Below are 14,365 nucleotides of genomic sequence, written 5' to 3' on the forward strand. Positions count from 1 at the left end.
CTGGCATATCCAGTCCAATCCTGTGCTAAGTATTCCATACCTGAATTTACAGAGATCTTTGTGTGCAATTGTGTAAAATTAACTTCTGCATGCAGGCATCTCTCTATTGGGGCACTAATCCAAAAACTGGCATCAGAAGAGGACAGAATCTCTATCAGACCTACACAATTTTGTTTTCCATTCCTAATTACTTAAGGATTATGGGACAATGAAGGTGCAGCCCCCCACCCTCCAATTTCCATCATTCTTCAAAAGCCACCTGGATCCTGTGTCAAAATACCATCTCTACCTGGAACTTTACACTACTGTACCTCATGGGGTCTGAGCCACACCTTAACAGCCACCACTTTGAAAAATCAAGGATATGAAGTACCTTATGATACAGTCTTAAAAACAATCACTTTAGATGCATAGAGTAAGATATGCTTCTGGCCTTTACACAGATTTTGCAGAGACAGGAGTTAATATGCTGTTAATTGGCTGGAGAGCAAAGACAACTAAAATTTATTCCAAAATGTCAGAATATATAATTAATGCCTAACCATCACATTGTGGTGATATCTAAGGAATATGTATTGTACACCATAGCAAGTATTTACCAATATTTATTCATTAATAAAGCTCTTCTCAATCTTTTTATTGCATAACAAAGGCTGCTAAGACAAGGAAGATTCATGATCTTGGTGAAAGTCAAAGTCTTTGTATACAAACCAATATTACAAATCAAAACTTTTTCCAAACATTTCTCCCCCATCTTCAGAGTTTCATCAGTTGTGAGGTGCTTTTTCAGAGAACAGACAGACAAGAAAGTCCATAGAGCTTTAAAAAGTATAAAATTAACCAACCAACTAACCAGTGTGACCATGAGTCATTAGTAAGAAATACCAGTATCTCTGTCAAGTCCACAGTGCATGGAGTTTATCCATCAATATTCAGAGGTATTCAGTTCATTAATTGCATTTGTGGCCCAGAGACAAAGATGGCTTTGACTGTGAGAGAACAAGAGTGGGAAAGGAATAATTAGCTGCGACTGCCAAGCAATTGCAATACTAATGCTTCATCTTCTGCAAGAGAAAGGCCTGTGTCTAATGATGCAAATGAATCGTCTTGGCTAAGTTTCATCTTCTTTCTTTTTGGCGCTGTTTCTGCTTCTGTTCTGCTTCCACCAAAATGTTGTTTGCCCGTTCTGAGCCCACTGTAGAAAGAAATCAATTATGCTTTTAAAATGTGCATTTAAGCCAATAAATATCACACAATCCAATAGGCCATCTTAAGTAAGGCAGATTTATGAACAGGTACAAGTTGACAACTAAGAAAGGGTTTAAAACTAAGAAAGGGAAAACCATAGACTAAAGTTTCTGAAAGTCTAGGTGAGAAAATGCTTTCATAAAGTAGATTCAGGTGGGTAGCTTCTATATCTGAAGAAGTGTGTGTGTACACACGAAAGCTTATGCCTTGAATAAAATTTTGTAGGTCTTAGAAGAAACCAACATTAGACCTGGCCGAATTGGCACACTATCGGCCGGTCTCGAATTTATCCTTTTTGGGTAAAATCATTGAAAGGGTAGTAGCACTGCAGTTACAGAGCTTTCTGGAGGACGCTTCCATCCTAGACCCACACCAGTCCGGCTTCCACCCAGGCCATGGGACGGAGACAGTGCTGGTCACCTTAGTGGATGATTTTCAGCAACAACTGGACTGAGGCAGGTCAGCAGTACTGTTGTTGTTGGACCTGTCGGTGGCGTTCGACATGGTTGACCATCAGTTGCTGGTTCACCGCCTTGCCGATGCGGGGATTCAGGAATTGGCCCTGCAATGGCTCTCCTCTTTCCTCTGTGGTCGAGGACAAAGGGTGGCAATCGGGGGACAATCGTCCCAGAGACACCCGCTTAACTGTGGGGTGTCTCAGGGGGCTGTGCTCTCTCTGATATTGTTTAATATCTATATGCGCCCCCTTGCCCAGATTGTCTGGAGATTTGGGCTGGGTTGCCATCAGTACACTGATGACACCCAGCTCTATCTGCTGATGGATGGCCGGTCTGCCTCTGCCCCAGAAAATCTAGCCCTGGCGCCGCAAGCCATGGCAGGGTGGCTCAGGTTGAGTCGTCTGAAGCTGAATCCGATGGAGACAGAGGTCCTTTGTCTGAGCCGCGGTGGCCTGGGAAGGGAAATCTTTTTACCAGCTTTTGATGGGGCGCCATTGATATCGGCACCCAAAGTCAGAAGCTTGGGGGTGCTACTGGAGCCCACATTGGCTATGGAGGCCCAGATAGCAGCCACTGCGAGATCCGCCTTTTTCCACCTTAGGCGGGCACGACAGTTGGTTCCTTTCCTAGAACACAGCGACTTAGCAATGGTGATCCATGCAACGGTCACCTCAAGACTAGACTACTGTAATGCCCTCTACATGGGACTGCCCATGTCCCGAATCTGGAAACTGCAGCTGGTGCAGAATGCGGCAGCCAGGCTGTTACTGGGTTTCTCTATGCGGGACCACATACAGCCGGGGCTGCGGAGGCTGCACTGGCTGCCAATAGTATTCCGGATTCGCTACAAGGTGCTGGTTATTACCTTTAAAGCCCTATATGGCCGAGGACCTGCCTACCTTAGGGACCATCTCTCCCCACATGTTCCCCAGAGGGTACTTAGATCTGGATTGCAAAACCTATTGTCAATCCCTGGACCGAGGGAGGTGAGATTGAAGGCTACCAGAGAAAGAGCCTTCTCAACTGCGGCCCCCCACTGGTGGAACCAACTCCCAGAAGATGTCAGGGCCTAGCGGGACCTCGCCCAGTTCTGCAAGGCCTGTAAAACAACATTATTTCAACTGGCCTTCAGCCGAACTACATAGATACCCAACACTACTGAATGCACTGCATTAACTTTAGCATCAAACATTGTTTTGAAATTGTATTAATTCTTTTAAACTAATTAAATTGTTGTAACTGTTTAATTGATAACTGATTATTGTAATTGCTTGTTTACTGTTTTATTGTTTCATGTTAAAATGTTGTTAGCCGCCCTGAGCCTGCTTCAGCGGGGATGGCGGGATATAAGTATGAAAAATTAATTAATTAAAGGCGCTACTGGACTTAAATGTTGTTCTTTCACAAAGTAATAACAGGGTTTATATTAGGACTGATTAAAATATAATGGAAATATGACATTGGTGCAGCTGACCTAAACAAATATGTAATGATTTACAAACGCAAATTAATTTAGCATTGCTTTAGGTTTGGACTATGCTCAGTCCTGATGGTGGGTAACAAATAAGACCACATAATACAACGAACATACTCTGTGTGGTCTAAATTCGTTTTATGTGTTCCCTATAACGACAGATAGTTTCTAATGCATATTAGTAATTATATAACTTGTCTTCTTTCCATCCAAACTCACTTTTAAATTCCTGCCCACTGATTGCAGTTGGTATAATAATGAATAAAGTGGTAAGGATTCTGCTATGCTCAACCATTCAACTACTCATGAGCTGAAGCAATGGATGGACAAGCACAATCTATCACACTACTGTTGAGGTTTGATGGTCCATGTTTTCCCTAATTTATGAACCCATGATACTGTGCCTTTCCCCCAGGTGCCAGTTTGTTATCTCTTGCCTGTTACTTTGTTCATTCTTCTGTCTCTACACATCATAATCTCTATCCTTCCTTTGCCCCTTATACTTGAAAATAAAAGGTTATCACTTGGCAAAAGTAAGGAAATGTCCCAACTGCTACCACATTGAAATGCCTTACAAAATATTTTATAAGACAATTGCTAACATATAAGGCTGTCCCTGATGAGTCCATCATAGTAGTCCCAAAAAAATGACACCCATGATGTTCTGCTTTCAGATGTGCAACTTATTCTCATTTCTCATCAAAACACACATGTTTATACCGAGACATTAAATTGAAAAAGAAGTACAAATTCCAGCATTCAAGATAAAATTCATGCTGGAATCCCTACTTTGTTTGGGTGCTACTAAATCGGCTTTGCTTTCTCTTATAGACTGTTATAGACTTGACCTCTTATAGTTCTCTTATAGACTTGACCAACAGGAGATAAATCCAGAATACCTTATCTGTCCAAAAATCAGTGAATCATAAAACTCATAATGGTACACTTTAGAATAAGGTAAGAAAAATATATCCTGCACTCTTAGAAGCATATAGCCAGGTCTGAATTAGAAGTAAACACAGAAAATGTACAAAGGCCAAAAAATGAAATATCACTAAGTAATTACAACATTGTTTTTTGCCCTAGAGGTGTATTGGCTTTCTACAGCCACTGGAGATACAACAGGAACTAAATCCAAATTATATCGCAGGACACACACAAAAAAGCCACTCCATTAATCTATTTTATTTTTATCTTTGAAAATATTGCTACTTCTATAAGAGAACTGAGCACACAAAAATCTTTGTTTTAGCTTTCACCTCCTGCTGTCCTTGTAAAAGTCAGAATCTGAGATTCTTAACATTTAAGATTTGTGCACAAGCAGGTTGCAATCCTAAACAGGCTTTATTAGAGAATATCTCACTGAGCTCGGTGGGATCTGCTTCTGTATGGGGACCCAAAACTAAGAGCTGACATTGTTCTCTTCTCCTTCATTTTATCCTCAAAATTAGTCTGTACGGTAAGTTAGATTGGCCCAAGTTAGACTAGAGCATGTGACTGGCCCAAGGTCATCCAGCAAACTTCTACAGCAAAGTGGGGATTCGAGTCTGGATCTTCCAGATCCTAGTCCAACATTCTAACTGCTTACACCTCACAGGTGGGCCTGACAGCACTATCCACAACTGATGAGGACTGTCCTATTCATTTTGAAAAACATGATCTCCCTTTTTACTCACTATTGCCAAAGTAGCCATATAAGAGCATGTTTTTAATTTTTGAAACAGCAACAAGAAAACATCAAGAACGATCAACAACAAGTGCTGGAAACCTAGACTGTTTGTCCCTATGGCAGAGAATTCTCTTCTGTTGAACTGTTACAACAAAATAACTGGCACCAAATTATTTTTAAATTGTTTAATGCTTTTAATGTAAATGTTTTTATTGTAAGCTAGGTATTGTGAGCTGCCCTGAGCCTGCTTCGGCAGAGAGGGTGGGATATAATCCAGATAGATAGATAGACAGACACAGACAGACACCGCTTTTGCAGTACAGATGCCAAAACACATAAAGTACATACAAAGAACATGTACTGGGGAGGCAGCAACATCCCCCCCCCTACCCCCGTGAGGCTGGACTGTCTGCTGCTGCAATCCTGTTTCCTCACTTATTTATATATACTATGTATTCTTATGGTAGGTGTGTACAGGGCTTTTTTTGAGCACAAGTTCCAGCTGGCTTGGCATCAGAGGCGTGTGGTCTAATATGCAAATGAGTTCCTCCTGAGCTTTTACAGATAAACCTGTTTGAAACAATGGTGACATCAAGGGGTGTGGGCTACTATGCATCTAAAATGAACTGTGACTAACAGTGCGATCCTAAACAAAGGTGCCCTCTTCTAAGCTCATTAACTTAAATGTGTGTAACTCTGCACTGTCAGTCACAGTGAAACCAATGAAGAAATTAATTGCAACAAACTTAAGTTCTCTTGCTAGATTCAGTTATGCTAACTTTAGCCAGGCTAGGGCTGAAGCACAATGAGAAATTCTTTGGGTTAAATTTCTTCATTATTTGACTAGAGATTAATTGGGAAAATCAACCAGGAGACAGCTAATTCTCATCAAAACCTCTTCCATTTTTCTTACTGGACTCAATTCCCTTAAAGTCTTCTTCCATTTCTTCCACAAATATGGCATTCTTTTTCACCGTATTTATGAAGCCATGGGTCACCAAAGTTTTTGAGCTTGCAAGCACCGCTGGAATTCCAACACGGTATGATATGTGCAGTAACAAAATGGGTTCCCGAGGCAACAGAACCAACCACAAAATGGCAGCTGCAGCTTACATATAGTCACACAGTGAAGATCTTTGTGCTGTGATGTTGTGCTGTGCTCCCAAAAATCTGCACAGCCAGTCAAAACTCCAGTGGTCCATCAGAAACCGTCCTGGGCAAAAGCCCCACCTAGCCCCATGCACCTTCTAAAAACACCTGTCAGGTGTCAGGAAAGGTATCAGCGGGCATCACATTGGGGACCCCCATCTTGAGCAGTTCTAAATTTTGATGCAAGTTCCTGAGAATCTTCACCATCAAGAAAGGCTCATAAGCCAACCACTGGGATGCGAGACTGCATAGCAGTGACACAGTATTATACTCTCACAGTAGGAAGAACATAGTCAATTTTTAAAAATCAATCTGGAAAGGCTGTACAAATCTGTCTGCAACATACGAAATAACTGGCAGGTTCAATACAGCTAATGGACAGTAAAATAAGTAAACAGAAGTGGTAAAGCCTACTTGGATAATTGTTTTCGGATAGTTTGGCAATTCTGAAGCCAGCCAAGATGCATCACAGGACGAGACGAAGTTCTATGTGCAGGTACTTTAAAATCCCAAGGAACTGATCCAATATTAGCTCAACACCAGTGCACACGTTTCTTGCAGCCAGAATTCAGTAAGCAAAAGGCCAAATGGTAATCCAAAGCCAGCTGGCTGGTCAAAATTGCTCCAAATTTTAAGATGGCAACTATTCCCCCACCTAGCTCATTTGATAATTGCTCCATATCCATGGTTTATGAAATCATCCAGCTGCGTTCTTTCAGACTCATCTGCCCACTTTTGCTTGAAAGTTAGTATTTTTTTTAGGCAAAGGGCATCCAAAACATAGCAACCGAGCAGGGATAAACGCATTCTGAGTTCAGCACAGCTTCATGCCTTCTTTACTGCCAGCACAAAATAATTGCAGAGTTCTTGCTTGCTATTACGAAACATCTAAAAGAGCTTTTTTAAAAAACCTTTTCAAGCCAACATATTACAGTGTGAATCTGCTAGGCAATATCAGCACAGTAAAACTTCTATAAGTAGATAAAACAAAGTAGAGAAAGGTTTCATTTTCTTTGTCGTCTCTAGTATAGTTAGATAAAATTAGACCTGCCTGTTTTTGCTGCAGGAGTGCAGGTGCTCTACCCATATGTTCTGCCTACCTAAGCTGTTTTTGTCAACAAGACTGCATCCTTGGTGTCATCCTCTACCTGTCTATTAAACTGAAGCAAGGAGCAGAATGTACAATAATTGGAAAACGATTTGTGTGCAAGCCCTGAAGCCTGATCTTTAATGGTGATGGGTGGCACAGCTAATAGGAGATCATTATTAACGTATTGCTGAGCTGATGCTGACATTTTTAAAGACACAGAATCCACTCATTCATTTATGAAGAGCAAGGCTTTTTTACATTTAAGTCTTATAAACTGAGAGCCAGTGTGGTGTAAGTGCGTGGACTCTTATCTGGGAGAACCGGGTTTGATTGCCCACGCCTCCACTGCTGGAACGGCCTTGGGTTAGCTCTGGCAGAGGTTGTCCTTGAAAGGGCAGCTTCTGGGATAGCTCTCTCAGCCCCGCCCACTTCACAGGGTGTCTGTTCTGGGGGGAGAAGATATGGGTGATTGTAAGCTGCTCTGAGTATCTGATTCAGAGAGAAGGGTGGGGTATAAATCTGCTATTATTATTCTTCTACATCCAAAAAAGGTAACACCATCTTTACCGTGATCATCTTCATAACAACCCTGTAATGACAGTGTCCGTTTTACTGCTGGGGAAATGGGGTTGAGGGATTTAATAATAAGGCCTGTACTCTTGTATGAAGCTGTTATATAACTGAAGCAGACTGAGCTTCTTTAACCAGAGATGTTAGGAACTGAATCAGAGTCCTTCTGCCAATCTCCAGGGTTGCCTGAAGACAGCAATCATAGATCTCTGAAATAGGCGTGAGCAAGAACACAGAATCATAGAGTTGGAAAGGGACCTCCAGGGTCAAACACTGTCAAACATAATTCAGTAATGCTTGAGCAATGAACCTGGAAACTGATACTTTAAATCCTATGTACGAGAGTATATTGGCTTCCTCATACAGAGCCAAAGTGATGGACCATCTACTCTAAATACCATCTTTCTGATTAAGGCAGAAGCCTTTCCTAACCACGCTATCCAAGTTCGTGTAAGCAGATATGTTTGTCCTATAACCCTAGTGACTGCTAAAGATTACTTATTTGGATTTTTTTATATGCTGTCTTTCCAGGAATTTGGCCACAGTGGCTTACAAAATAAAAATATAATGAAAATAAAACATTTTAAAGCATTTATTAAAATTTATTAAAGATCTCAGCCTAGTATAAAAAACGCAGACAACAAAAACAAACCACTGACAGCTTAAAACAACATTTTCCAGATGAAAACATCATTCAAAGATCCACTCCTTAATTAAAAGCCTGGATGAACAGAAACGTTATAGACTGGGGCCTAAAAGAAGGCCATGTAGCTGCCAAGCAAGCCTCAAGGTGAAGGGCATTCCGAGTGGATGGTGCCACTACTGAAAAATCCCTGCCTCTGGTTGCTGCCTACCTTACCTCTGAAGGTGGGGGCACAAGGCTAGTGAGGCAGATCTGGACAATATGGCAATCCTTCAAGTACCCTGTCCCCAAGCCAACTGAAAAACAGTATGTTGTAACTGAATGTCATCTTTATGTGGATGACACCCAGCTCTATATTTTGTTACCTGCTTCTAGTTGCTTGAATATATATCTCTGTTCTGAGCCAGTGCTTTGACACAGTGGCTAAGCGGCCATGAGAAAGCAAGCTGAAACCAAATCCAAACAAAGAAGAGGTGATGCTGGTTGGGAAAGCTGATGTCTTAGAGCGGGATTTTGCTACCAGCCTTATATGCGGCTTTAGGTGAAGAGCTTGGATGTGTGTATTTCTTCTAGAGCCATTCCTCTTGTGTGAAAAGCAGGTTGGTGTGTTTGCCAGAAATGCTTTTACTATGTATATTTAGCATGTACATATCTGCAGTGGCACTCCTCCCAGTGTTCACCTGTGAGCATCTTTTGCGGCCTCCAGTAACTTCTTTGGTCTGTCCCTTCAAGTAGAGATGTATGCTTGACACTGGTTTGGACCTAGAGTGTTTCTGGTCACAGAATGGGCTCCCACTGGAAGTGGCTGTTTCATGGCTTTGGTATGTGTTAACTGTCATATTTAACTAAGAAAGCTTTTGAGGGCTCATAAATGTGGGATGGCTGGTTGCGCTGATGGGAATGAGATGATTTTCATGTTAAAGTTGAAGGATTTGAAGTACTTTGTATACCATCTGGCTGAGACAGGCTGTATATAAATACGTTAAATATTTAATATACAGCACAATGCAGTAACATTGCAAGAGGCACCTGCGTATTGGAGCCTACCTTTTTATGGAACAATATTTTTATTTGATCCAAATTAATTAAAACTAACATTTTTTGCCCACTCTGCGGTTCTGCCAGGTTTGTTTTTTTAAAAAAAACAAAGCAAAAACAAAACCCAGGGAGGATTACAGTTAACTGAAGCTACAATTAGGGCATCTGTTCATAAAAAGGTTAAGAACTTAAAGCTCAATTGTATAAAGGCAACATTAAAAATTCTTGAAGCATATGAAAGATGGACAGATTTTTTTAAAGGCCTTATTAAAAACAAAAAAGAATGAGTCAGTGCATGCTAATTTTAAAATCAGCTAGCAAGTATCTTTTTCTTCTAAATAAAGTGGGGTGAAGCTCCAATTTTTTTCAGTTACTCAAAACCATGAACATTCATTCAATGCTTTTGGGAAACATCTTGGTAAGGAGACCATTAAAAGTGGTGGTGTTCTGTTGCTTCTGAAAGTACAGAATTCAGGAACATTTGGATATTCCCTTCTCTGGTAGTAATTAAACAAACTGAAAAGATGGTCATGAAAGACAGGGACAAGAAGATCAGGTGATCTTAAAAATGAACAATACATTTTCTTTGGAAAAAGAAAACAGGATGGCAGAATCCAGAGGAAGCTTCACTCACTAGTTACATACAGACCTGTTTACCCTGAGGAGAAGGGAGGGAGAGGGAAGGCTTCAGTGGGTTCACCTGGCTATCATAAAGTCCCAGCTGAGCGGTAGGGGTGTGCATTCTGTTCAGCCGAACCGAATAAACCTCCAAATCCCCCCTGATTCGGAAGTATATGGCGCTGTATGCTTCCGAATCCAATTGGAAGCCATTATAAGGGAGCCGCATACGGCTCCCCGTATACTTCCGAATCAATATTCGGAAGTATATGGAAGTCTATAGAAAAGGCGGGAAAGGAGCTTCGGCAGCCTCAGGGGAGCTGCTTGCCTCCTTTCCCGCCTTTGGAAGCCTTTTCCCACCTCTCCCATAGCCTCCTTGGGATCAGGGAGGGAGGGGGGAGGGGGAGAGGAGCCCCAGCAGCCAATCCAAAGCATGCATTTGCAAAATGCATTGCAAATGCATGCTTTGCAGGGCTGTTGTATAGATGATGGCTGGGCAACACTGTTGTAGCTGGTCCAGCCATCAGCAACACTGTTGTTCTTTTGTTTACTTCAGTATCCAAGTAAACAGTGTTCTCTGGCCAATCACAGAGCAGTGGTATTTTTTGAAACTGCTCTGTGTAGGGCCAGAGAACCTTTTTAAGGAGTCTGCCTGGCTGGACTCCATTCCATTGCTGCTGTGTTGGTGCTGGTGTGTGAGAGAGATTGTGCTGCGCTGGCCCTTGGCCTCAGCTGCTGGTGCTCTCTCTCAGCCTTGCCTGACCTGCCTGGAGAAGAGAAGACATCTAAGGTAAGACAGTCTTGGGGTTCTTGTTTTTATTTTAGTTAATAAAAGGACTTTTCAAGACTCAGAGTTCCTTTACTTATCCAGATTTGGGTGGGTACTGGGTAGCTTATTTGGGGTTAGGGGGTTCTGCTGGGGGTGGGGGCAACACACCAGCTATCACTGTCCCATTAGAGGGACCTCAGCATTGGTATGACTGCTGGCTGCCTGTCATCATCACTGGCACCTCCCTCTTTCTTCCTCCTGCCCCTGAAAAAAAAACTGGATTATCCTGGCTGGACCTGTGGGTGCTGTCGGTTACTGTTGGGGGCTGCAATGGCCTTTTCAGTATTATTAGGCATGTGTGGATGGGGACTGGGGAAATTTTGATTGCTTTGCAGATTTTAAACCAGCATTCACTTTTGGTTTTGGGATGGATGAGGGATTGGGGGGGGGGGTGTTTGGTAACAGCCTTGCTAACCTAATAAGGAGGGCTTTAAACTAAATTGTTTGAGGAAGCGAGACAATAATTCAAAGCCTTGTATGATGCCAGAAACTGGGAATAAGAACATTAAAGATTTGCAAAGAGTGGTGCATACGCTAGGTAATGTTAACGTGCAGCCTTGTATGGAAACTAAACCCTCGAGATGCATAAAATGTGTCGTTTAAAACAATTTCATTTAGTAACATATGGTAACAATATATATTTCTTGCATCATTAATAACTTCTTTTTATCTATCCCATATGTTACTTTCTAACCACCCCTCCCCCCATTACTTGACCCCCACCAGTGTTATTTACTTAAAATACTAATATTTAAAGGTACCCTTAACTAATAAAAACAGAGATTAATATCCTTCTTCCTTCTAATACTTAATCATTATCAAAAATTGTCCAAAGTCCTTTTACTTTCCACTCTTTTTCTACATATCTTCTAAACTTTTTCCATTCCATCTTGAAAACCTCTAAATCATAGTCTCTTAAAATTCTTGTTAATTTGTCCATTTCACTCCATGTCATAACTTTTACAATCCAATCCCATTTCTCTGGCATTTTTTCTTGCTTCCACAACTGCACATACAATGTCCTCGCAGCTGAAAGCAAGTACCAGATTATAGTTCTATCTTCTTTTGGAAATTTTTCCATTTGTAATCCCAACAGAAAAGTCTTTGCAACTTTCTTAAATTCATATCCCAAGATCCTAGAAATTTCTTGTTGAATCATCTGCCAATACTTTTTTGCTCTTTCACAAGTCCACCACATATGGTAGAAAGAATCTTCATGTTTTTTACATTTCCAACATCTATCTGGCATCTTATTGTTCATCTTTGCCAACTTTTTAGGAGTCATATACCATCTATACATCATTTTAAAACGGTTCCCTTTAATACTGTGACATGTCGAAAGCTTAATAGAATTCTTCCACAAATATTCCCAAGTTTCCATCTGTATTTCTTTATTTACATTAATTGCCCACTTTATCATTTGAGATTTCACTACTTCATCTTCCGTAGACCATTTTAGAAGTAATTTATATAGTTTTGAAATTAATTTTTCATTATCTCCAAGCAGAACTCTTTCCATTTGTTTGCTCTTTTCTTATTCCTTCAGTTTTAATTTCCTTTTCCACCAAGTTCCTTATTTGTTGCATTTGAAACCAATCATATTTATTATTCAGTTCTTCAGCAGTTTTCAATTCTATTTTGCGACTTTGTATTTTTAACAGTTGATTGTATGACAACCACTTTTCTTCACCCATCTCAACTGTTATTTTTATTACTTCTGCTGGCACTATCCATAATGGCTTTCTCTCATCCCCATATTTCTTATATTTCATCCACGTGTTTAACAGGTTGTTTCTTATATAATGGTGAGAAAAAAACCCATCCATCTTTTTTTTTCCATAATACATATAAGCGTGCCAGCCAAATTTATTTCCATGACCTTCCAACACTAAGAGTTTTTTGTTTAACAGCATCATCCATTCTTTCATCCACACTCAGCAAACTGCTTCATGATATAATTTTAAGTCTGGTAATTAAAATCCACCTCTCTCTTTTGCATCTGTTAAAATTTTCATTTTAATTCTTGGTTTCTTCCCAGCCCACACAAATTCTGAGATTTTTCTTTGCCATCTATTAAATTGTTTATTGTCTTTCACAATCGGAATTGTTTGAGATGCATAAAATGTGGATTCTGATGTCTCTACACTAATGTATAGAGTATGGGAAACAAACAGGAGGAACTAGAAGTCCTAATAAAGGAAGGAGACTATGACATAATAGGCCTTACTGAAACTTGGTGGAATGACACTCACAACTGGAATATTAGGATTCAGGGATACAACTTATTTAAAATACAACTTATTTAAAAAAGACAGGCAAATGAGAAAGGGCGGAGGTGTAGCAGTATATGTGAAGGAGGTATATTCTTGTGAGGAAATATGTGAACCAGAGCATGGCAGTTCAGTTGAGAGTCTCTGGGTAAAAATAAATAACAGTGATATTATTGTGGGGGTCTGCTATAGACCACCAAGTCAGTCAGAGGACTTGGATGAGATACTTCTACAGCAGATTGCAAAGTTCTCCAAGAGAAGGGATAAAGTGATCATGGGAGATTCAATTACCCAGACATCTGTTGGAAGTCCAACTCTGCTAAAAATGAAAAGTCAAATAGATTCCTCACTTGTCTTGCTGACAACTTCCTTTTCCAGAAAGTGAAGAAGGAAACAAGGGGATATGCTATCTTGGATTTGATTCCCACCAACAAGGAAGAATTGATAAACTTAGAACTATGCTGGGTAAAATTCCATGGTCAGAGATACTTAGGAGGAAGGGGGTTCAGGAGGGGTGAGAGTTTCTTAAAAGTGAAATACTAAAAGCACTAAAAGCACAATCACAGAAGATGCTAAAAACAACAAAACAGGGTTTTTTTCTTAAGTTCAGAGTAAGAAAAAGAGCAAGGATATGGTAAGCCCATTGTGAGGGCAAGAAAGTGAAATTATAACAGGTAATGAAGAGAGGGCGGAACTGATCAATTCCTACTTTTCCTCAATCTTCTCTTTTGAGGGAAACTGTGCTCAACATGGCAAAAACAGAACATATAAGAAGGGTATGAAGTTCCAACCTAGGATCAGCATAGGGGTAGTATATAAACACCTAGTTTCTTTAAATGAAACTAAGTCCTCAGGGCCAGATGAATTAAGAACATAAGAACGTAAGAGAAGCCATGTTAGATCAGGCCAATGGCCCATCCAGTCCAACACTCTGTGTCACACAGTGGCAAAAAAATTATATATATACACACACACACTGTGGCTAACAGCCACTGATGGACCTCTGCTCCATATTTTTATCTAAACCCCTCTTGAAGGTGGCTATGCTTGTGGCCGCCACCACCTCCTGTGGCAGTGAATTCCACATGTTAATCACCCTTTGGGTGAAGAAGTACTTCCTTTTATCCGTTTTAACCTGTCTGCTCAGCAATTTCATCGAATGCCCACGAGTTCTTGTATTGTGAGAAAGGGAGAAAAGTACTTCTTTCCCTACTTTCTCCATCCCATGCATTATCTTGTAAACCTCTATCATGTCACCCAGCAGTCGACGTTTCTCCAAGCTAAAGAGTCCCAAGCGTTTCAACCTTTC

At 40.7% G+C, this 14,365-nt stretch overlaps 1 protein-coding gene across 1 annotated transcript in view; it reads right to left on the reverse strand.

The window, feature by feature from the left end:
• Positions 1 to 589: 589 nt before the first annotated feature.
• DDX10 (DEAD-box helicase 10) overlaps positions 590 to 14,365 on the reverse strand; it is a 232,441-nt gene continuing 218,665 nt past the window's right edge. The window contains exon 18 of the mRNA XM_060234843.1: positions 590 to 1,195. Within this exon, the coding sequence (XP_060090826.1) occupies positions 1,021 to 1,195 (175 nt within the window). The 3' untranslated portion in view covers positions 590 to 1,020. The remainder of the gene's footprint in view (positions 1,196 to 14,365) is intronic.

The sequence above is a fragment of the Heteronotia binoei genome, chromosome 3, assembly GCF_032191835.1.
Source record: "Heteronotia binoei isolate CCM8104 ecotype False Entrance Well chromosome 3, APGP_CSIRO_Hbin_v1, whole genome shotgun sequence".
In the NCBI taxonomy this organism is placed as follows: domain Eukaryota; kingdom Metazoa; phylum Chordata; class Lepidosauria; order Squamata; family Gekkonidae; genus Heteronotia; species Heteronotia binoei.